The sequence below is a fragment of the Solenopsis invicta genome, chromosome 4 (assembly GCF_016802725.1).
Source record: "Solenopsis invicta isolate M01_SB chromosome 4, UNIL_Sinv_3.0, whole genome shotgun sequence".
Classification (NCBI taxonomy): domain Eukaryota; kingdom Metazoa; phylum Arthropoda; class Insecta; order Hymenoptera; family Formicidae; genus Solenopsis; species Solenopsis invicta.
The window spans coordinates 10,617,501-10,643,456 of NC_052667.1; the positions used below are offsets into that span (position 1 = coordinate 10,617,501).

The 25,956-nt window shown below is 30.9% G+C and overlaps 1 protein-coding gene across 8 annotated transcripts in view; it reads right to left on the reverse strand.

The window, feature by feature from the left end:
- The window catches only part of LOC105196054 (serine-rich adhesin for platelets), a 69,275-nt gene extending 44,463 nt beyond the window's left edge, over window positions 1-24,812 (reverse strand). For 5 of the 8 annotated variants that reach the window (XR_005574536.1, XM_039448175.1, XM_039448173.1 and 2 more), the window contains exons 1-4: window positions 24,632-24,812; window positions 4,240-4,829; window positions 1,054-1,164; window positions 721-968 (exon numbers count right to left, since the gene is read on the reverse strand). Coding sequence is in view for 7 of the 8 variants with exons in the window: in XM_039448175.1 (XP_039304109.1) it covers window positions 721-968; window positions 1,054-1,164; window positions 4,240-4,829; window positions 24,632-24,689 (1,007 nt within the window). In the remaining variant the exon portion in view is untranslated. The remainder of the gene's footprint in view (window positions 1-720; window positions 969-1,053; window positions 1,165-4,239; window positions 4,830-24,631) is intronic. The other 3 variants (XM_039448171.1, XM_039448172.1, XM_039448169.1) reach the window with 2 other exon arrangements.
- Window positions 24,813-25,956: the final 1,144 nt, after the last annotated feature.

Genomic DNA, 25,956 nt, shown 5'->3' on the forward strand with positions numbered 1-25,956 from the left:
GATGATAATAATTAAATATTTTCAGCACTTATAGTACCGTTACAGAAGAATGATTGTGGAGTCAGAGGCGTAGCATGCAGAGTTAGAATATTGACTGTCACGTTTGGATCCCAGGATATAAATAAATTAAAACACGTACATTTCAACCCTCTAGATTCTTCTCAATGCATACTGTTTGTCGAGAAAACATAAGGATCTTTGAATCCTCTATTCATTCTCGTTAAGTGTGTTTCAACCATTAAATTGTTACCGTGCAACATTGACAACACTGTCAATATATTAACTTTTTAGGTAGGATTATTTTCTATCCATTTATTTAACTTTTATTAATAATATAACGACATTTATGATTAAGACCACATACACATTTCACGAGAAGAGAGAATTCAAGGATCAAAATCTTTGTGACTATTCCGCGAACAGTATACATTGAGAAAAATCTGAAGAATGCGTTTTTTAATTTATTTGTATATGTAATGAATAGTGTAAAATATACTAAATAATACACATACAACGGCATTAACTCAAACAGAAATTTTCCAAATTTAATTATTTTTATACTAGATAAAAAAGTTAATGTTCAACCGATGTACATACTCTTGAGATTGCCCATCTTTTCTTAAATATCTTATACGCATCAATCAAATAAAAAAAAGCAGGACTATAATTAATGAATCAAAATATACTAATCATACATATTAAGATAAAAATGCAGCTTACCTAGGTGATGGCATTGCAAAATCAGGTATTGTTAATAATTCTGGTCTGGGAGACGAAAGTTTACGTCCTTGTTTTGCAAAAGAGGTGTTTTTGTTACTTGGAAGTTTATACGGTTTTATGTAAATTTGCCCAAATATTTTAGTATGCCTCGGTCTACGTTTTATGGTTAGAAGCATTTCGGCTGGGCTCTCACGAAATAACTCAAGCAAATTCTTCCTTTCCCAACCAACTACTGTTTGATAATTTACCTAAATTTAGACGATTTTATAATTGTATAATTTGTCAAAATTTATACTATGCAAAAATAAAATAAATATATAAATAAGATATTACCTGAACTATCTCGTCTCCTTCCGTCATTTTTCCAGACAGATGTGCAGCAGATCCGAGTTTAATTTCAGTTATTTGATGTACTCCATGAAAAGATGGTAAAATGGTAAAACCCTGAAGAAATATTTTAATAATTAAACAAATAATATTTTAGTTAAATTAATAACATACGATATATTTGAAGGGTTTCTTACAAAAACCAAAAACTTATTTTTTTTTAATCTTAGTTATGGTGCCAAATCATTCTCCATTAATAACGTCAATTTAGTTCTAGCGAGAATGAAACAAGAAATATAGATAAATAATAAAATTTTTGCAAGAAGTTAACTAAGTTCAGAGATTTTTCATTTTTTGTTAATACGTCCTCAAAATATTAATTAAAACTTTGTTCTTAAATCTCCACAATTGTAGAAATTGCTGCGAGAAAGAATTGATCAATCACAATAATCAATTCGCTGAATTATACTAAAAAAGAGGTTTGATCGATTCTCTCTCCGTCCAAGATCTCGGAGCATTGTAAACACGAGGCTTTATAATTATTTTATGCCTAGATAAAAAAAATATCCCGGAAGTACCAGGTTCGAACCCTGGGTGGGGTGTTATTTTTCGCAATAAATTTCTTTAATTTTTTCAGGAAGAAATGGGTATATAGATGCAAATTAGCATCAATTAAATTAAATTATATTAAATTATATTAATTATATTAAATTAATTAATTAAATAAAAATCGTAATATTACTAATTCTTATTCGACATGCTGTGTTACGACCGGAAAAACAATTCGGCGCACATTCTGGTTGAATTCGAAGAAATATATAAAATCACATGAATAAATATAGGCACTAAGATCTAGCTACGACCGAAGAAGGCCTTCTTATCATCATTGTGTTGTTAAAAAAAATATATAAAAAGAAATATAAAAGGATTGTTGTTATTAACAGCAATTTGTAAAATTTGATAAATAACAAGTGCAAACATTGTATATATTACTTCATATATTAAATAATATTTTCTTTTCACCTTCATTATTATTAATGTTATAAGAAAAAAAAATTGTAAAATTTTATGTTATAAATAGATAAGAAATATAAAATTTCCGCAAGAATCAATCAAGTTCAGAGCTTTTTAATTTTCTCTTTTAAATGGTTCCTTAAATATTAATTAAAGCCTTTATTCTTATAAATCTGTTACATGTCCAAAAAAAAGTACTATATTTACATAACAAATAATTTGGAGATAAATTTTTTTTTTAATTTAATTTTTCGAATTTGATTTCTGTAGGAAATTTATTTGTAAAAATTATATGAGCTTGAAAAAACATTTTGATTATATGGTTATACAGGAAATACTATCTGGACGGGAAGCAGTAATCGCAATATTATGACTAGTTAGTAGAATTTTATCAACGCAGGATATGATAATTAAATCATTCTAAGGTAAATGTAACCACGTAATAAATCTCATTTCTAAAAGAACAATTGTAGTTCATATAATAGTATTTCAGAACATTTTAAAATTAAAAAAAGATATATAATTCTTTTATCTTAAATTAGCTAGTAATATATTATATTCTTTTATCATGAATTGTTAGTAATATATTATATACGTAATCATTTAAAAAATTTCACAGTACAAAAAACATTATTTGAAATTATTTACAATTAATTTATCTGTACATCAGAAGTTTTTGTTTTTATAAGCTCCATTAGTTCAGTTATATCTCATATCTTGCATAACTTTACGTATAACAAAATTCAGGGATGGGTAGTAACTAGTTAAAAAGTTAAAAATAATGTTAATAGCTTAACTTATAACTTAGTTTGAAATAAGATAATATTTAACTTCAACTAGTTATTTTTAAAACACATAAACTTTAATTTTTTCCTGAGTTAAAAATTTACTTATGCAAAAAAATGAAAAAAAAGGTAAATATATTGCCATATAAAAAAACAATTTTTCCTTAATATGTAATCAAAGTGCCTTTAACGGTCATAGCTAGATCTTAGTGCTGAAATTTATTCGTATTATTTTATATATCTTTTTAAGGCTCTTGACTCCTCAGCCGAGAATTCCGTGTTGACGGTAGCGACATTTCGTCGCAAACAAAATTAGAACTAATAGACGTGAAACGTGACAGATTGATAATGAGATATTGTCGTGCATATCATTTTGTTATTATGTGTTTCATTGTGAAAATATGACTTGTCTCGTATTTACCAAATTCGTAAAAATGAACCGCGAGTAAAGTTTCTTTGAATTTTATACATAAAAGTACATTTTTACTCCTTTCAATAGCTACCCATGTGTTTTTCTGTCTAAAAAGGCGTCATTTTACGTGCTTTTTACGACTGCTAGACAAAAAAAGGACCAATATTTAAAAGTATTTTAAAGTCATCGTAACCAATATTTAAAAGTATTTTAAAGTCATCTGCTTAGTCTGTTTTATCCAAATTGGCTTTATTTTCAAATGGCACGTCGGACAAAATTACGTGTCATTTCATGCAATTTCTCGCTTCTGACGTCACGACTTCAATATGGTTGCGGCAAGTACTCATGAGCCGTAAATTCACCAAACTGTGCGCCAAATAAGTTTTTTGGTCATAACACAACTATAATACTTAATTAAATAAAAATTAGTAATATTACGTTTATTATTAAAAATTAATTTAATAATGAATGATACTAACTCACATCTAAAAGTGATATACTTCGTTTATATATTATATTGTGGTTTCACATTATCGCGGCCGATTAAGTTCTCTATTTACAATTTTTCTTTGTTATATTATATAAATTTACAAATAAAATAAAATTTATTTAGTGATACATATTATAACCGTTTTGTTATTTCTAGTAGTGTAATTCTTTTTAAATTACGATATTGTAATTTAATATTAATGTTTTTCAAAATTAACTTTTAATTTGACATAAGTTAATTTAATCTTAACGCAATTTTTAATTAAATTAATTTTTTTGTTTATGCAACTTTTAACATACCTAAATTAATTTTATCAGCCATTAACTTTAACTTAAATTAATTTGAAAAAATTAATTTATTCAACACTGATAAAATTAAATCAATATAAAATATAATAAATATTTTACATGCAATGTTCTAAGAACTCAATGTAACTTAACAATTAAAATATCGCTAACAGTTTTTATAAAATAAAACAGTTAAAAACCTACCAAATCATCGCTAGATTTCTTTTTTAATGTCGCTAAATCTAGACTTGCAGGCTGTAGAATAATAGGATCGACGATATCTTGAACAATGTAATCTGCTAATGTTGCCAATTGTCTGCAAGTCGTTCTGATATCTTGGACTGGCTTTTCAGCAAATCGATCTCTCTGTGCACATGTAGCCATTTCTATGGATATTTTCATCAATTCAACCTTCTTGCCGTGATACTCTATGTGTCCGCTAAACGGTGGATAATCCATCCACCTTACTAAAGGCTTCACCACCATCATAATCGATGCTACGTCCGACAGCGTTTGAGTGGTAACAGGCTCCGAATCTCTCTGACGACACAATTCTTTGTGCAAGCTGTGTGCCTGGCTAGAGAGTCGCAATGCCAGCAGCTGTAGATTCTCTTTGTCGAGATCATAATGGAACCTCCTGAGACATTCCACGGCCTCAAGAATTATTTCTTGATGGCCGAGCTTCATCACACCCAACTGTTCCAAATCCTGCGATTGCAAGTTTAATAACTGCTGCCCGTTCACATTGTGATTTAGAAAACTATGAATGTAAGGAAGCACGGTGCTATCCAAACCTGTAACATAAAAAAAAATGAACTGATAATAACTAGGAACTGGACATTCGAGGAGAACCACTGAGTGCGAGTTGTATGCATGCGTGCGTGTGTGCATACATTCAGCAGCCGTTGCAACAAAAATTGAAAATTGTCACATATGCACGCAGCAGTCCTACATGCGCGACGGGGAATTGTGCCCAAACGTTCGGACCCTTATGGTAATATTTACTGATTCCTGGTACAAATTACAATAATAACACTCCAACAAAATTGGACTTTTTTGGCTGCAGCGAGAAAAACTAGTATTTTTTAAGTAAATTCGAGGTCGTTGAGTCCAAATCCAGCAAAAAATACTCATCACATCACGTTTTAAGAAAAATTGGGTAATATAGGCCAAAAGCGTTTTTTGACATATTTACGAGTTTTTTTGTGGCCAAACTAAATTTTATTTCTGAATTTCTCTTTTTTTTGTTGGACTGTGTAATTATTTAGGACATCATTATTTTAATTATTTTAAATAATTATTTTAATAAAGTTTGAATAAAATTTTAAAGAAGTATCAATAACATTTTATTGAATTTTGGAACACTTTGACGAGTGATTTCAATAAAATTTTATAAAAAAAATTATTTTAATAAAATTTTAGTAAAATATTATTTCACATTTTGATGAAGTGTCTATTCGATCTTTATCTGTTTTTATGAAGCTAACAAACGAGTTCTTTATAATGCCAGTTTAACATTAAATTTTCTTGTAATTGTTCTAAATTTTTTGGATGCATTTTTTATGTAGAATATAGTAAAATACGCATGTTTTTCCTGTGTTATTAGTGTTTTTTTCATTTGGGTTATCCATCTTTTTTATGTGATAATTTCTTTATGTGCGCGTTAATGTTACTAAAAACAAATCTAATAAGTAGCAATTTAATAGTTTTTACCATCCCCATCAGATTCTTTTCATGGAATCTGGAATAAGACAGTAGCATAGTTCTATCGACAAGTCCTTTTTACTGCTCTGTAACTCCCTTGAATTTGTTGATTCCTTGTATGAATAAACAATAATCTTCCCTTTTTATCTATTATCACAACATTACATTTAGAAAACTGATATAATCGCGTCTCTATTAAAAATTGCGCTCATAAATTAAAAATTGTAAGTATAATTGTAATTGTATTTCAATACACACCAATGTTCATTAATTTGTCATTTCATAAGAAAAGGACACAGTTACGATGTCACTTATTTTATTCTCTTTCCACGTAATGAATCTACATTAAAAATAAGTTAAGCCGTGTCCACGGATTTTGTATAACGCGACTTGTAAACAGTATTTTTTAATGTTTAAAAAACATTATTATAACGTATAATTCAAGCGCGCAGTTAGAATAAGCTAAAGATGGTAAAAATTATTATTCAGCACTAATAATCATTGTAACTGACACAAAACTAACCTTTATGTTTGACATTTTTCTCAGTCCGGAAACATTTATTGTTAAAAATTTTTTAAATTTATAGTGTAAATTATAATACTTAAAAAAAGACGCTTTAGCAATGCCGCCTAACACACGCTAAAACTTGGTAATATCATAAACAATGAAGACGCAGGAACAAAACCTGCACTAATAAAATTTTTTAAAATTCTTTTTCAACATATTTAATATGTATGTATGGTGGCATTGTATGGAAAAAAATTTGATGTGTATTGAGATACAATTACAATTATACTTACAATTTTTTATTCATGAGCACAATTTTCAATGGAGACGCAATTGTATCAGTTTTCTAAATGTAATGGCGTGATAATAGATAAAGAGAAATCATTTTTTATTCATACAAAGAATCAACAAACTCAGGCAGATACAAAACACAAAAAAAGGACTTGTCGATAGAACTATGATACTGTCTCATCCCAGATTCCATGAAAAGAATCTGATGGGGGTGGTAAAGACTATTAAATTCCTGCCTATTAGATTTTGTTTTTACTAACTTTAACGCATAAAGCAATTATCATATAAAAAAAAGTGATAACCCAAATAAAAAAAACACCAATAACACAGGAAAAACATGCGTATTTCATTATATCCTACATAAAAAATGCATCCAAAAAATTTAGGATAATTATAAAAATTTAATGTTAAATTAGCATTATAAAGAATTCGTTAGGTAGTTTCATAAAAATAGGTAAAGGTTGAATAGACACTTCATCAAATGTGAAATTGTTTATTATATCAGTTGTCATGTGACACTATTATGTAGGTCAGACGAAAGATTGACAATTAAGTACTAGGGTAAAAGAACATAGATCCGATATCATAGAAGCAAGAGGTTTTCCTTCGCTAATCATGGTTCACAGAATACTGAAATCAAACAAATTTAATTAAAAGAATATTTTTAGATAATAAACTATAACAACACGTGTTTCCGAGCACAAACCAGCTCGTCGGTGTCACCAAGGCTCAAAAAAAGGATAAATTAGACAGAAATCTGTAATTTCATTCGAGTGGTTTATTCGCTCTTATACAATAGAGAATTAAACGCGATAATTACGTTTGACTTTATACAACATAGATTTAGATGCAACGTGAATTATAATTAAAAAAACATAAAATAAAACACGGACGCAAATTATTTCTATATTAGCATAACAACAATTAAAATCTTAAAATATTTATTACACCAGATTCAGTGCAAGCACTAATTTATAATACAAGTATCTTTAACTGGGTTCCAAAAACATCGCAGCGTTTTCATATATACAGGGTGATTCAAAATAACCTATTGGTCCCGAAGCTGGCATATTCGTAATCGAATTCTGAGACGATTTTTCCTTTTGCAAAAATTTGTCCGGAGCTTAGTTTTCAAGTTACAATAAGAATTAGTTAGCGTATGACGGGTCAGGTACAAGTGGTAGATAGGGGCGACGCGACTCACTGTTACACGCGGGTGTTTCCGTGGGGCACCTCCTGTGCTCAAATGACTGACAAAAGTACATGGACAGCACATTTCTATTTAAACTTTCTTTCTCTCTCTCTTTCTCTCTCTCTGTCACTTTAATTATGCTACATTTTGTGCTACAACTTGTCAAATTTTGATCTGTCATCCGACCGTCAAATATCGGGATGACCGTAAAATCTTCAAATAAAGCCTGCCGCAGACGATACGTTTTTTCTTACTGGATTTCTAATTGGATTTTCTTACTTGCTACCGTACGGGCAATGGTACCGGCAGTGCTACTGGCCGTGGCTTCACACGGTGCGAGTTTTCGTACGGACTAAGCAATTGAAATTTGTTTCATAGAAGCGGCACGCTTAAATATGGATGAGATAGATGAGATGGATGAAATTATTGCAACAGTTGTACATTGTCGTAAAATTGCATTATTTTTAATTATTGAAAAATTGCGACAACGAAATAAATATCGCCGACGTTTATGGAGTCGACAGTCAATACATTCTTTAATGCCTCACTTTTACTGTGTTTATTATGGTAATTTGGTGTGTTTATCGCATATAAACATGGTTCTTATTAGTAGGCCTCTATTAAACATAAAATACTTTCTTTGGACTATTTTGAAGTCTTTTCATTTCTGCACGATGTTATGTTTGCGAAGTGAATTCACGTTTGAACCAGTGATGGGATATGGAAAGATATTCACTAAGGGAATTTTTGTGCGCATGCGTGAGATGACGTAGATAGTAATTTTCAGTGACGAATTTGGGAGCAACATGGGGTACCTACAGGGAGCTCTGTCATGCGCACAAGATCGCTTACTACTATGTTTACGAGTTTTCCCGCGTTTATACCGCGAGGCGCGAGATAGGGTACGTTTAATTAGATTAAGTTTAGTGTTAAGTGCAAGTGATTACGTAAGTGGTTATAAAGTGCAGTGTATCAAGATGGATCACCAACAGCCATCGACGAGTGGAGAAGGGAAAAAGAAAAGGATAACAAGGTAATAACATTCCAAAGAGCTTGGTTAGGTTTGGAAAATTTTAAGGATTGGCTCACCTCACATGAGGACGATAGAAAAGCTGTCTGCACGGCTTGTAATAAAGTTTTATCATGCGGCAAAATAGAATTAATTAGACATTCCAAAACAAAAACGCATGTAAAAAATATAACTAAGATTTGTAATATCAACTCATCTGCTGTATTAACTGAGCATAATAATACATTTGTAGACCATGTTGATAAAGTTAAAAGAGCCGAAATCAAATTAGCTGCTTTTTACGCGACTCATAACATAGCTTTAGAAATAATTGATGACATTTCCCTTTGATAAAAGATACTTTAACTGATTCACAGATAGCACAGAAAAGATCTAAAACTATCACGAAAAAAATGTAGACAAATAATAACCAATGTTTTAGGAAAACGCGAAATTGAAAGAACCGTTAATAATGTAAAAAAATCAAAATTTTCCATTTTATTCGACGAAAGCCCAACTATAGCAAATGATAAGATGCTTTGTGTCTTACAAGTAAACCTACCTTTGCCGGATTCACCGATTTCATTGAAACTTTGCACATTTGTAGAGTAGGCGAAAATAATAGACATGTATTTTTTTTTATCGGCAATGGTCAACATAAAGGGGTGAATCGACCCCCCAAGTTGAGGGTATTAGGGAATCATCATGATGTTACACATAAAAATAATGTACCGATCAACACGAAATCGTTACAAAATGTTTTTTATGTTAAATAGTAAAGTTTACATGTCCGACTTTCCATGTACCCTTGTTGCAAGGGGTAAAACATCCCCCAAAATGGCTTATTTTTGTAGTATTTTGAATATAACAGAAGAAATTATTCTCCGATTTTAATGAAACAAATACCAAATTAAGGAGCAAGAAAAAATAAAAGTTACGTGTTTTTTTCTTTTTTCCAAAGAACCAAAATAAGGGGGTGAATCAGCCCTTAAAATAAAATTGTCTTTTCTTGTACTGAAATAATTTCAGTCGCTCTTTGAAAATGTTTTTTATGTTAAATAATAGAGTTTTACATGTACGAATTTCCATGCACCCTTGTTGCAAGAGGGTAAACCACCCTTCTCACGAGGAATTATTATTACGACGAATGGATGACGAAAGCCTATTAACATTTTTATCTATGTCTAATCTATTTATCTAAAAAGTAAAACTAATGCAGAACATTATTTTTTTGTTTTTTAATATTTAAAAAATTTTTTTTTAATGTTTTTAAACTTTTTTAATTTTTAATACTTTTTTTTACCTCTTTTAAATTTATTTTTTTGTATATTTTTAATAGATTATTGTTTATAATTTTTACAATAATGATATGCAAAAAAAAATTCATTAATGCATAAAGAGTTTGCACACCAAGCACACTTTATAATTGCTACATTATTGCATGACGTACATATAGCTTCACAATTTTTGAAACAATAATCTACGGGATTATCAAATTTAGGTGGTTTTTCCTGTAAATATCCGCTTTTACCACGAATATTTAAATAAATTTATAAACCGAGAAGAAGAAAATTGATTATGAATAAGTGACTGGAGTTTAATAATATTGTTTCGCAAATGTAAGTTTACATCGTAGTTATATAAAAGAATCATGTCAGAGAAATGTTTAATATAATTTTTCCAGATTCTGAAACCGAAGACATCGAGAGGTTGAATCATTCCGGTCATCCCAGCAGGAATTGTTAAAATTTTTATATTTTTGGATAATGTGTCCATTGTTTCTAATTGTTTCGAATTTTGGCCACTCCATGAATCTAAAAGCAAAACACTATTATTTTTACAGTTTGGAAGATAAACATTTGTGAACCATGTTTTTACAAGGTTTGTTGTCATTTTACCAGAGTTTGAAGGTAATGCGACAACATTATCAGCTCTAAAAAGATTTTGTTCTACTTGAGATCCAAATTTTCCATCTTTTTCCTGTAAAATAATTAATAGCGGTGATAAAAGAGAACCACTTGCTGATATGATTGGCTGAATTGTATAACTATGAGTCATAGAACTTATCGATTGTGTTAATGTTTCAATTTTTTGTTTTCCTCGAAAAGATAAAGTACGTCCTGTGTGCATTTCTAAATTAAAACCTGATTGATCAGAATTAAAAACATTTTCTGCTCCAATTAGTAAAAGTTCTGTTTTTACTTTTTCTACAAAATTGCTAGCCTCTGTTTTTAATTTATTAACATTTGTTAAACTTTTCTGCGTTATAAATTTATTAATTTTTCTAGAAACAATATGATGCTTCTGTTTAAAATTATGAATCCATTTATCAGATGCTTTAAAAAAATCTTCCGATAATTGCAATTGATTTCTAGCATTCAAAGCCCATCTGCAAATATCTAAATCATGAATTGGTAAACATTTTTGTAAAGCATCTTCAAATTGAGATAATACATATTCTGATAGTTTTTTTAATTTTTCTTTAGTATTTCCACCTTCTGAAATTTCTTTTTCCCATGTATACAATTGTTGCTTTGATGAAACACGTTTAAATCTTGCTTGAACTGTTGCAAATTTTAATTTATGTTTTTTTCCTGATTTCCAAAATTTTATAACTTTTTGTTTATATTCTTCATCCAAACTTTTTGTTAATTCAATAGATGCACTTAAATTGGAAGTCACAGTATCTTGAATATAATTATCATTATTATTTTCCTCGATTGAAACTGCATCCTGAATAATATCTTCTTCATCAAAATTGAGAGTAGTATACGTTTCAATATACAGGGATTCTTGAATAGCATCTTTTATCAGACTCTCTATATGAAAACTTAAATTTCTTTCAGCTTCGCTAATGACAGATTCAAAGTCATAATGCAGATCATCGAAAGCGATCGCTAACAATTTTAAAACATTCTTTGGATTTAGCGTCATTTTGCAGAAACAGAATTTTAACGAAATAGCAAATCCGTTTTCTATGAACTATTACGGGTCTATATTTATTGATATATGCGATGACTTCGCTCACGAGAGAGTTACGTCCCATGCCCCGCCTAGTGGCACTTCAATGAATTTCATTAATATGCACGTGCATAGAGAATCTAATCCTCGGTTTATAAATTTATTTAAATATTCGTGGTACAAAAGCGGATATTTACAGGAAAAACCACCTAAATTTGATAATCCCGTAGATTATTGTTTCAAAAATTGTGAAGCTATATGTGCGTCATGCAATAATGTAGCAATTATAAAGTGTGCTTGGTGTGCAAATTCTTTATGCATTAATGAATTTTTTTTGCATATCATTATTGTAAAAATTATAAACAATAATCTATTAAAAATATACAAAAAAATAAATTTAAAAGAGGTAAAAAAAAGTATTAAAAATTAAAAAAGTTTAAAAAAATTTAAAAAAAATTTAAAAAATATTAAAAAACAAAAAAATAATGTTCTGCATTAGTTTTACTTTTTAGATAAATAGATTAGACATAGATAAAAATGTAAATAGGCTTCGTCATCCATTCGTCGTAATAATTCCTCGTGAGAAGGGTGGTTTACCCTCTTGCAACAAGGGTGCATGGAAATTCGTACATGTAAAACTCTATTATTTAACATAAAAAACATTTTCAAAGAGCGACTGAAATTATTTCAGTACAAGAAAAGACAATTTTATTTTAAGGGCTGATTCACCCCCTTATTTTGGTTCTTTGGAAAAAAGAAAAAACATGTAACTTTTATTTTTTCTTGCTCCTTAATTTGGTATTTGTTTCATTAAAATCGGAGAATAATTTCTTCTGTTATATTCAAAATACTACAAAAATAAGCCATTTTGGGGGATGTTTTACCCCTTGCAACAAGGGTACATGGAAAGTCGGACATGTAAACTTTACTATTTAACATAAAAAACATTTTGTAACGATTTCGTGTTGATCGGTACATTATTTTTATGTGTAACATCATGATGATTCCCTAATACCCTCAACTTTGGGGGTCGAGTTCACCCCTTTAATGTTGACCATTGCCGATAAAAAAAAATACGTGTCTATTAGTTTCGCCTACTCTACAAATGTGCAAAGTTTCAATGAAATTGGTGAGTCCGGCAAAGGTAGGTTTACTTGTTAGTTCAATATTTTTCATTTGAAAGTGAAAAAGTTGTTACTGAATTATTAGAATTAATTTCTTTAGATCCTATAGATTGTTCCGCAGAAAAAGTATATTCTGCGTTTGAATATTGTATTAAAAGTAAAGAAATTCCAATATCAAATATTATAGGAATGGCTAGCGATAACGCTTCAGTTATGATAGGAAGTCGCGATTCTTTTATGACAAGATTAAAAAAAGAGGTACCGGCCCACATTGTATTAAAATGCATATGCCATTCCTCAGCTCTTATAGCGAGTAAAGCTTGTTCAAAATTGCCGGATTCTTGTGATCATGTTTTACATGCAGTTGCTACATATTTTTCTGGTAGTGCCAAACGATCAGCTGTTCTGTCTGATTTTCAAGCATTTTTTGGAATAGAAAAGCGTAAGATTTTAAAATTATCAGTTACAAGATGGTTCGTCTTACACAAATGTGTTGAGAGACATCTCGATAATTGGGAAGTTTTAAAATATTATTTTAATTTTAAAAGTTTAGAAACTAAAAATAATTCTGCCATTTCCATTTTTAATATTTTAAATATTAAAGTTATCAAAGACTATATGTTATTTTTAAAATATAGTTTAATTTTTTTCAACACATTTAATGCATTATTTCAATCCAGAAAAATTTTAATTCATAAAATCTCTGAAAATAGTGAACAGTTAATAAAGCAGATAAGTTAAAATTTTTTATTACCTAACGCTTTAGAAGATATTTCGAATAATTTATTAAATCCTAAAAATTTTATAACGGTAGAATCCGTTTATGTTGGCCCAGAATGTGAAATTTATCTTAAAAATGAATGTTCAGAATTTATATTAGAAGTAAAGTCAAAATGTTTAGATTTTTACATAATTGCTTTAGAAGAAATGTTGCAACGATTACCATATAATAACAATATCCTACGCGAACTTAAGTTTTTAGATCCTGAAGTCGCTTTGCGCGATGAAAGTAGACTAATCGTTGCAGATTTAACAAATGTAGTAGCAAAACATTTCGGCATATCTGACATTACGACCTTAGCTTACGAATGGAGAATTTTACCTTCAGTATTTAATAATGCGGATAAAATATTTTTGGCTAATTTAGAAATTGATAAAATGTGGAAAACTATTTTTGAGAAAAAAAATTTTAACGATGAACCTTTATTTCCAAATTTAAAACAATTAGTATATGCCGCTTTGTCACTTCCACATTCTAATGCTGAAGCAGAGAGAATATTTTCTATTGTGATGTGAAAAATAAAAAGAGAAATCGCATTAATGCTGTAACGTTAAATTCAATTTGCAAAATAAGATTCTATTTTCAAGCTCATAATTTAGATTGCCGCAGTTTCGAAGTAGATTCTAGACACTTGGAACTGCATAATGGTAAAAATATTTATGAATAAATATTAAAACCTGTATGTTAAAATTGTTAAAATTTTCTCTTTTATCTTTATTATATTTTTTAAAGTTACAATAGATTATCGATGTTATATACATAGAACTAAAAATTATTTTTTAATACCTCAGTTGTATCGTGTTTTGCCATTGCTTTCCACGTTTTGGAGCATCGGTACTTTCTCTTTTTATTTCTTACGAACTCATTTGCACAAAATTTTTAGAATTGCTGTCACACCAAATTAATGTTTATTAATACTTTTATAATCATATGGCAAATTTATGTTTCTTTTTATGTTATCTGCCAAATAACGTTTTTTTTTAATAATACTTCTTTTATTTTGCTTTGTGTGACAGCATGTATGCAATATTTATCAAAATTAGGTTATTTTGTTTATTAACTTCATGCATATTTTTTTGTTTAATCATTGTCTGTGATATTGCATGAAGAAATTATATGTATAAATGCCTTTTTTTAATCACTGTGATATAGTATAAGTGTCTTTTTTTTAATCACTGTCTGTGATATAGTATAAGTGCTTTTTTTAAATCACTATTTGTGATAGAGCATGGAAAAGTACATGCATAAGTGCCTTTTTTTTGTATTACAATCAGAAGAGCTTTATTTTTATTTTGTTTTTTTTTTTAATTTTATGTAGAATTTTTAAAGGCGCAATGTGGCGCGCAACACACACACACACACACACATACACACGGGATTTTGTCGTGTGGTATGAGGAGGTATTTTTAGTGGGTAGGCAATGAATGGTAGAATCTTTTGCGATGTAACCCCATTGAATCCCACACACCCTGAAGTACGGGCTTCAGGGCGTCTTGTCCCTTTTGGAGTGAGGATCAGAAGATTATCGCTTCTAAAGGGACCTTGCGAAGATTTTTTCCTCCTCCGTAAAAAAAAAAAAAAAAATGTTGCAATATATTTGTATTATGTATTTGTATTTATTCATGATATTTTTTAAGCAGCATTTTATTTAAATAAAAAAATTGAATAAAAACTTTTTCTACAATTTACTTAATATTTCTTCCTTTTACCAATATAAGGGCCCTTATAGTACCACTAAAACTGTACGTCGATGAGGGTATGTAGCATTGCTTGAATGCGCGTGCGCGAGAAAGATCTTTCCATATCCCATCACTGGTTTGAACTTTGACAACACTTCGACAATATAACCTGGTATAACCCAGTATAACCTATAAGACTGCGTCCTGATTGGCTTTCACAATAAACCAGTACAGAATCACGTAAGAAAAATAGGACATGATCTATTACGAAAATCCAGTACGCGAGCCAGTAGCGTAGCCCGTAAGCTACCCATTTCCAATACGGGAGCACGTAAGACTGCCAGTATAGGAGCACGTAAGCAATCTCGTAAGAAAAAACGTATCGTCTGCGGCAGGCTTAAGTTTACATTATTATAATAAATGTACGCTCGAGAATAATAAAATTTAATGCAAATTAGATTACTTAAATGTGCACTTGCAAGTTAAAAGTAGCACTTTTAAAACGCACAAAAAGGAAAGGAGAGATAGAGAGAGACGAGGGAGAAGGGGGCTTTAAACAAGTTTAAGCACGTTCACTCACGCACACGGCAATCAGCTTATTGTTTCCACGATGCGACAGTTCAATTAAAATTTGTCCTTTATCCATATCTATCCCTCGAAGTTGTTTCATCTTTTACCACATTTACACTATTTACTCTGCACTTGATGGATAAACGCGGAACTACGCGACGAACCGATCGATCAACTTTATTAATTACTACTCTAATCACTACAATCATTCGATGCGTTAAAATTACTCGAAGAAACACGTGTTTACGTTACGATCACACAACACGTGTTCACTCGACGATATGAAGCAGTCGACTGGATGTTATTGGTTATGTTGTTATAAGAGTGTCGAACGATTGGTTAAAGCCATAAGTCAAAACGCGGCAATTTAAAATAAAAATATTGATTAATACAATTTACATCAATACAATTTATTAGAAAAATGTTGCAAATGCATGTTTATCAATATTTGTTAAAAATTGTATGATAGTGACTTTATCAAGATAATTATTATTCATTCTAAATATTCAAGAAATAATTTTATCAAAATCAATTTTTTTTAAACATTTTTTTTTATTTCTTATTTTTGAATATTTGCAAAAACTGTGAAAATATTTCTCGAAATAAAATATTTGGTTGCCCTGAAAAGGACAGATTATCCGTTGCTGCAAGGAGATTTCAAGAATTATATCCTTGAAGTTTTTTTTATGATAAATATTATAAATAATTATCTTGATAAAGTCACTTACAATTTTTAACAAGTAATAATAAACATGCATTTTTCTAATAAATTGTATCGATGTAAATCGTATTAATCAATATTTTCATTTTGAATTACCGCGTTTTGACTTATGGCTTTAACCAATCGTTCGACACTCTTATAACGACATAACCAATAACACTCAGTCGACTGCTTCATATCGTCGAGTGAACACGTGTTGTGTGATTGTAACGTAAATATGTGTTTCTTCGAGTAATTTTAACGCATCAAATGATTGTAGTGTTTACAGTAGTGATTAATAGTAATTAATAAAGTCGATCGATCGGTTCGTCGCGTAGTTCCGCGTTTATCAATCAAATGCAGAGTAAATAGTGTAAATGTGGTGAAACAACTTCGAGGGATAGATCTGGATAAAGGACAAATTTAAATTGAACTGTCGCATCGTGGAAATGTCTCTCTCTCTTCTTTCTATCCCTTTTTGTGCGTTTTAAAAGTGCTACTTTTAACTTGCAAGTGCACATTTAAGTAATCTAATTTGCATTAATTTTTATTATTCGCAGGCGTACATTTATTATAATAATGTAAACTTACTTGAAGATTTCACGGTTATCCCGATATTTGACGGCCGGATGACAGATCGAAATTTGATAAGTTAAATGTAGCATAATTAAAGTGACAGAGAGAGAGAGAGAGAGAGAGAGAAAGTTTAAATAGGAATGTGCTGTCCATGTACTTTTGTCAGTCATTTGAGCGCAGGAGGTGCCCCACGGAAACACCCACGTGTAACAGTGAGTCGCGCCGCCCCTGTCTACCACTTGTACCTGACCCGTCATACGCTAACTAATTCTTATTGTAACTTGAAAACTAAGTTCCGGACAAATTTTTGCAAAAGGAAAAATCGTCTCAGAATTCGATTACGAATATGCCAGCTTCGGGACCAATAGGTTATTTTGAATCACCCTGTAGATTCGCAAGTATCACGATCCGTATTAAGGCCTCAGGCGCCAGTTTCGTGGCGCGGTTACGATGTGCGCAAGTTGGCAAGGTGCGCAAATGACACGCTGTTAAATTCTCCAAATCCATAAGCGCGAAACAATAAACCACCGGGCCTTTAAACGCGACAGGTAATTCCCTCGTTCGGTGCACCGGTAATCGGTCAGATTCCTAGAAAGACGGAATTACGACGACTGCATCGCTTAAAGGAGGCAAGATAGCGCTCTACCCCGTTAGTTGTAGTTGTCGTCGGAAAGCTGGGATTCTAGATTGCACGAGGGGATAACCATTTAATATAATCGAGCACCGGGGTGATTCGTTAGTACTGATTGCAGCGTCTATGAGTAACCCTAACATTACGTTGACTGCGTTACGAACGTCTACGCTACGCAAAGTTAAGCATTAAGGTAAAGTTCTTCATTGATTTAGTTCAAACTTGATAATATTGTATTTCATTACATAGAACATGAATATGAATATAAAATCGACGCTCTTAAGCAAATAAAAAGTTATAAAGCGATAAAGATTGACACTTGTGAGGTTAGGAAATCTGTCACAGCAATGACATAAAAAGACATGCAAACGTGTATGTTTGCATTCGTTTTTTGTATACCTATATTTTTTTTTAATAAAAAGTCTTAACAACAGTTTTTTTTACAGTCTTTCTACTTAAAACGCAAATTTCGGGATATTCTCGGATTAGTTACGAATTACCCCGGGCTTGAGGCTATTCGTAATTCTTGGCATTGGTCGATATTTTTGTATGTACTTCAAAGCAAGTACACTTCCATGTTCTATTTATACCGGCATTGTAACGGGAAAGGTTCAGCCTTTCAAACCGTCACATGGTTTGTTTTTTCCTCAATGAATATAGGACTCAGGAGGCACAAAAAAAAAAAGTCTAACGAATAGCCCCAGTCTTCCCTATATAAAATATATTTAAATATTATTTCAAATATTTCACAAGTTCATATATCCACAAATCTATCATAAGTTCATCGTAAGCATCACATTTATTCCAAATATTATAAATCCTAGTAATTTAATACCTCAATCAAGAATATTAAGTTAAAACAAAAATTCAATTTGCTTATTATTTTGACTTTACTTTGATATACTTTTATAATATTCTTCCAAAAGATATAAATTCTTTTTTCAGTACATGATAATAAATTTTAGAAAAATTTTTCTAAAATTTATTATCATATATACTAAACATATTTTAAGATAATTATCAAAAAAACATTCTTTATTAAAGATAATTGTTACTTACAAAAAAAAGTAAATAAAATAAGCATTTATTCTATTGCTATTCTTAGCAATAGAGTTTATATTGTTCTACATGTATAGCTTTATTTTTCAGTTTTCCCTTAAAAATATAATTTTATAATCTTAAAACTTATAAAATATATGGCATATCTCAGATATCTGTCTGATGTCATGTGTAAAGTGCTTCTCGAAATAATAGAACATGTCAAAACCATCGTGATAAACTTTTAACAATAATAAGTACTATTAACTATTATTTATATAAATGTACCATTATTTCAAGAATTACATATTTTACACTTCTATGCAACATACCAGATACCTCAGGATGCAGTGTACAGAATTATATTAGGAGTATAAATAAGTTTCCGCCGTTTCACAAAAAATGGCGCCACTAGTATGTTATGGTTGAAATTGTCTGCTGTAAAACGTTATATCGTAAGGTTGGACATCTGGCAACAATATAACCTTAAAATATTAGCGATTTTGTATCAGCATCATATATCTTTTTTCGTACGAAAATGTCGAGTTTTGAGCCGAATAAGCGTCATTTGCGGGAACTTTTAATTTACTTCTTTAATTTGAAGAAATCTGCAGCCGAGGCGCATCGATTGCTTGTAGAAGCATATGGTGAGGCTGCCTTAAGTGAGAGAAGTTGCCGTGAGTGGTTTCACAAGTTTAAGAACGGTGAATTTGACGTCGAAGACAAATAACGTAGCGGAAGGCCGAAAGTGTACGAAGACGCGGAATTGGAAACATTATTAGATGAAGATTCGTGCCAAACGCAAGAAGCACTTGCACTTACATTAAGAGTGATTCAACCAGCAATTTCACATCGCTTAAAATCATTGGGAATGATTCAAAAACAAGGAAACTGGGTTCCATATGAACTGAAGCCGAGAAACGTTGAACGCCGATTTTTCACATGTGAAATGCTGCTTGCCAGGCATAAACGAAAGGGTTTTTTGCATCGTATAGTCACTGGTGATGAAAAATGGATCCACTACAATAACCCAAAGAAGAAAAAATCATGGGAACCACCTGGCCATGCTTCAACATCGACAACCAAGCCGAACATTCATGGAAAAAAGCTCATGTTGTGTATTTGGTGGGATCAGCTTGGTGTCGTGTATTATGAGTTGCTCAAACCGAATGAAACCATTACTGGGGCTCTCTACCGAACACAATTGATGAGATTGAGCCGAGTACTCAAAGAAAAACGTGCCCACTACTACTCTAGACACGACAAAGTTATTCTTCTGCATGATAATGCTCGTCCACATGTTGCGGCGCCGGTCAAAACCTACCTAGAAACACTCAATTGGGAAGTTTTACCCCACCCGCCGTATTCACCAGACATTGCTCCTTCTGATTACTACCTGTTTCGATCGATGGCGCATGGCCTGTCTGAGCAACACTTTACATCATATGAAGATACAAAAAATTGGGTCGATTTGTGGATAGCTTCAAAAGATGAAGCATTCTTCCGACGCGGTATCCGTATGCTGCCAGAAAGATGGGAAAAAGTAGTGGCTAGCGATGGACAATACTTCGTATAAAACATTAGGTACCGTTCTTTCACAATAAATGCCCAATTTTTGATTAAAAACGGCGGAAACTTATTTATACTCCTAATAAAATCATATTTTTATGAGAAAACTAAAGACTTAAGCAGTAAAACTTGAGCAGTCAGTGAATCAGCTAATAACAATCAAGAATGTAGGGCCATAATGTAAGCATTGGCAAATCCAACATGTCATTTTTCTCACTTCATGTCTTACTGGTTAAATGTTTCTGTGTGCCATTGCCTTTAAGGTAGTTTTATCACAAAGTGACTTTCTAAAATTTGTTTGAAACTTTTTCTATTTAAAAATAATATTCTCTATACATAATGCATAATTTCTAGAGGGATAACCAAGCATATTTAAACAATAATTGCATTTAAAATTAGTACTTTTGTTCCATATGCTACTCAAACAACAAGTCTAAAATCAAGTCATAACACACCTTTAACACATCTAAAAGATGTCTTTAAAACACATTTCCAAAAGTAGCCTTAAGTAATCTAATTTTAAACTTTGTGTTGTCTAAGTAAGCATGTAAAGACAATATGTTTTCAATTATAGCGCAAAAACGATATAACAAATTTGCACAAAAATTAGAGGAATATATCTAGTAAACAGAAATAAATTAAAAATTTGTAATTTATTTTAATTCACTTGAATACATTTTGGATTAAAGTACAGCAATGAAGTCATTATAATCTTATGTCATAGATTAAAATAGATTGAATAAAAACTTCTTTTCGGTTGAAAAAATAAAAAATTCCTCCTTCATTTCAATTCCGTTTCATGAGATAATATTCATAATTTTGTTTAAGGGTAACTTCATAATTCATTAAAATGAATTATATGGCCTGCATAACTTTATTGGATTGAAAAAAATAGAAATCGCATAATTTCAATTTCACTTCATAAATTAAAATGGTTTCAAAGAATTTTTAAATTTTAATTGGATAGAAATGGATTTATATAGATTTACATCATTGCCAAATCCAAATTTTTGATCTTTTGAATCCATTTCTATCCATTTTAAATATTTCTGTTTGTTGAGAAGATCAATATAATATGAATTACCTAAAATAAAGAAAACAAAGAGTAACCAAGTAAATATTAATTATAAAGCTTTAGAAAGAATGGAATTTTCAATAGTTCGAGATGTATGGAAGATGAGTTGTTTCTCATGTCTTTTAACACTCTTTACTTTTCCAAAATGTTCCATTAGGATATCAAATTTATTTATTTTTGACATTTATTAATCTTTTTCAAAATATTCTCCAAAAAAGTTCATAAATAAGATATCCCAGTCGAATAAAGCTCACCTAACTTATTTTATTTTTTATAAATTCTTTTTACAAAGATATTGAAATAAACTAAATGAGAATAAAATGTTTATTTCAACCACTCGCCAAAATAAAATTATCTTCTATATAAAACATTTTTAAATAAACAAAAAAGAAATGTTTTTAAAGTCTGACATTGGGCCTTATTAAATTCTTGTGCTTTTAACAAAGCCCGAATTAAAAATGAATTAAAAATAACAAAAAAAGTAAACGTTATTTTCCAACTTACTGTTAAAAAAATTATTAATCACAAGTACAAAAACCTTTAAAATCTATTTTACTGTAAAACATCACAATCAATTTTAATTTTGTCTATAGGGAAGACCCAGGCTATTCATTAGACCTTTTTTTTCTTTTGTCTCCTGAGTCCTATATTCATTAAAAAAAAAAGAAACATGGGACGGTTTGAAAGGTTGAATCTTCCCTTTCACAATGCCGGTATAGATGGAAGTGTACTTGCTTTGAAGTACATATAAAAATGTCAACCAATGCCAAAAATTACGAATAGTTCCAAGCCCGAGGTAATTCGTAACTACTCCGGGAATATCCCGAAATTTATATTTCAAGTTAAAAGACTATAAAAAAGATGTTGTTAAGACTTTCTTTTATTTAAAAAAAGATATAGGTATACAAAAAACAAATACAAACATACACGTTCGAAGGTCTTTTTATGCCATCGGCGTGACAGATTTCCTAACTTCACAAGTGCCAATCTTCAACGCTTTATAACTTTTTACCTACTTAAGAACGTCGATTTTATATTCATATTCGTGTTCTATGTACTGAAATGCACAATATTATCAAGTTTGAACTAAATCAATGAAGAACTTTACCTCAATGCTTAACTCTGCGTAGCGTAGACGTTCGTAACACAGCCAAAAGGTTAGGGTTACCCAACTTAGGTTAGGCGCTGTAATCAATATTAACGAATAGCCCCAACTAGAGTCCTATATAAAGAGAAAAGCAACATCAAACCCCCACCACAACCTTCAGTATCCAATTGAGTCCTCCATCACCATTTTGGGACCGCTCTAACGTCATCAAACACCATTCGTATCATTCTGCAAACAGCTGTGGTCACAATATGGCTGCTCGCTTAGCCAATCAAGTATCAATCAGATTACCAATGAGAGCTTCGGACATCAATGTCGCTTCTATCTTTATATAGGACTCTAGCCCCAACATCAACTGTGCGCATTATTGCGTATGATCGACAAAAATAGACATCACACAGCAAAAAGTAAACACAAAATGTTTCAAATACATTCAACTGGACACGATACATTCAAAGTTTTCAAAAAAAAACCTTATTATCTTATTTAAGTTTCGAAGAAATGCTATCAGAAATTACTTCGACTGTCGCAAAACACATTTTTCACTACTACGACATTAATATGATGCCGTTACCAACTTTGTCAGCAACATCGTTACATTAGGACGTGTTTACAGTGTTTAAAGTAATTTTTTAATATGTACCTATAAAAAATATTTCCAATTATCTAATTACCCTGTCTAATAATTTGCTCCGGTCTCCCCTAATTAATATTTTAACTTTAAGGTATTCTGGCTATTTTAGTGCAATTTTAGTTTATAAAAAGTTAGTGTCATTGAAAATCGTTATTCTCTGTTGTAAGCCACATACATAATAAACAAATGGCAATGGCTATAACAATAAATGTATAAGTGGACCTTATTTAATAATACATTATTTATTAAAAAAGTATACTTATTTCAAAAAATCAATGTATATATTCGTTTTTTCTAATTAGAAAGTTGAATAATATTATAATATGTTGTAATAAATCATAAAATAATGTATACTTACTAAATTTGCAACAAATTTTTATAAAAATGACTGATTTTCCCTGTTTGTTATAAGCTTTTGTTGCATTGAATAAATGTATTGCTACCGGTATTAATTTCTTAGTCCCTCTTTATCTACTTCCTATGACATATCTTTTAAGCATATATTTCAAACATAAAGTGCGTTTTTAAATGATAAATTTAAAAGTGGGCCTTATTTAGTAGTGAGCCTTATTCGACTCAAGTACCTTATAATATTTGTATAAATTTTCACAAAATGCAAAGATTACTGTCAACTTCATAAAAGTGTGACATTGTTGTTAGATATACAATCTATGCTAAATGTTTGTGACTACAAGCAACAAAAACAATGTTTTTATTTCATATTTTCGGTATGCTCATAACATTTTCCTCATCTTTTTATGCTAATAAATTACATAAATACACTCTGTAATACAATCGATTAGTGTTATGCTTGTTTTCATTGAATTATTACATATATGGAGGAACCAACACTGAGACTTGCGCAATAAAACTACCTTAATTTATTATATATTATTTCTTGTTTTTAATATCACACAAAAAATATCATAAAAGAGTCTCGTCTTTAATAAATCGATACACCAGAGAATGAAAGTGCAATTTCACGTGCTAGTACAACAAGCAATTGGAAAGACAAATTTGTCGCTTTCATTCTAGCGACTGAAATTTTATGGTTTAAACAGTTCTCAACTAAAAACATTAACGTTTACACGCTATGCGTTGTAAAACAACGCGAAATCTGTCGCACAACTGTCAAATTTATTATTTTTGTTCTTTTTCATAACATTTGTTGCTGATAGTTTCGTGTTAAAAATCATTGTACGATCCTTTTTGTCACTCCAACGTTTAATCCAAGTTCGTAAAATTGTATCTTAAATTGAAGTGAACAGAAAAGAAAGTAGACGTGCAGGAGAAAGAGGGAGAAAGGGAGAACAAGAGAAAGAGAAAAAATATATACATGCTAAATTAAATGAGATTCCAACGCATCTTTGTAACGCAATCCGTGATTCCTCACATCTGATTGCGGGCGTATACCGTCGCAGCACTAATTAAACATTTCTACCGTACCTTTCAACCACTCGCACACTTGATCGGCTTTCCACTCCGCTACATTAACATACGCCATGGTCCAATTGTAGTACGATTAATATACAAAATACAAGAGTTCTCACGGTATGCACGGTCGTCCCAATTTCTATATTTCACTTCCTCCTTCTCCACCTTCAACTAACAGAACATATACTATGAGAAATGAAAGCTCTGTACTTAACATGGGAAACAAAAAGCAAGACACTGCCATCTGGTGGTGAAGTGGGAAATTAAATGAACTGTAGAAGGGAGTAAGAGGGTCTTCAGGGGGTTGATTGTAGGCTTGTTTTCTATTCCTACACTAGACTGCACTGGAACGTTCCTTCTTGCTTTCACTAACTTTCAAATATATATCTATTTCATTTTAAGTGCACACTAATTCAGGGAGTTCAGGAATAGAAAACAAAAGGTGTGTATCATGTAACTAGAGTAAAAATTACAAAAGTGTGCAAATTCACTAGGTATTGACCAATGAAATTGGTTAGCCGACAATTTCCTGAAAAATGGCCGCGATAATGTTGGTACCAACAAAAATCCCTAAAAACGTGTTTTTATTTTTTATAGATTTGTAGCATTCCGTTTGTTTTCTGTTCCTGAACTCTCTAAATAAGTGTACACTTAAAATGAAATAGATAGATGTTTCAAAGTTAGCGAAAGCAAGAAGGAACGTTCCAGTGCAGTCTAGTGCAGGAATAGAAAACAAGCCTATTGTTCAAGTAGTAAGTTCATCAGTTTACGTAACCTCATTGGCATACGTGCGCGCGTGGTGTTTAAAATAAGTATAACCATAATAAAGTAAATTATAAATATAAAGTATAAAATAGTAATGTTTTATTAAAATAAAACTAAATAAAGTAAAAACATAAAGTAAAAACATAAAATAATAATATATATATATATATATACTACTGTGTCCAAAAAGTAAGGTGACATTGCATTTATTTCGAAAATTCTTTATTTATTCTTGCAAATCAATTTCGTCCCCTTCAAAGTAATCCCCCCCTGATATAATACACTTATTCCAACGGATTTTCCAATCTTCGAAACAATTGTAATAATCGATTTCAGGAATGGCCTTTAGCTCCTTCTTCGCAGCGGCTTGAATCTCTTCTATCGACTCCGGTGTCCCCGGAGCGGCCGCTTGAGTTTGCTGAATAGCCAGAAGTCGCATGGAGCCAAATCAGGTGAATACGGTGGTTGTGGAACGATATTAGTCGAGTTTTTGGTTAAAAAATCACGAATAATCAGCGCAGTGTGTGACGGCAAAAAACGAGAAATTCACTTTTAGCAGCTCACAAAACAAT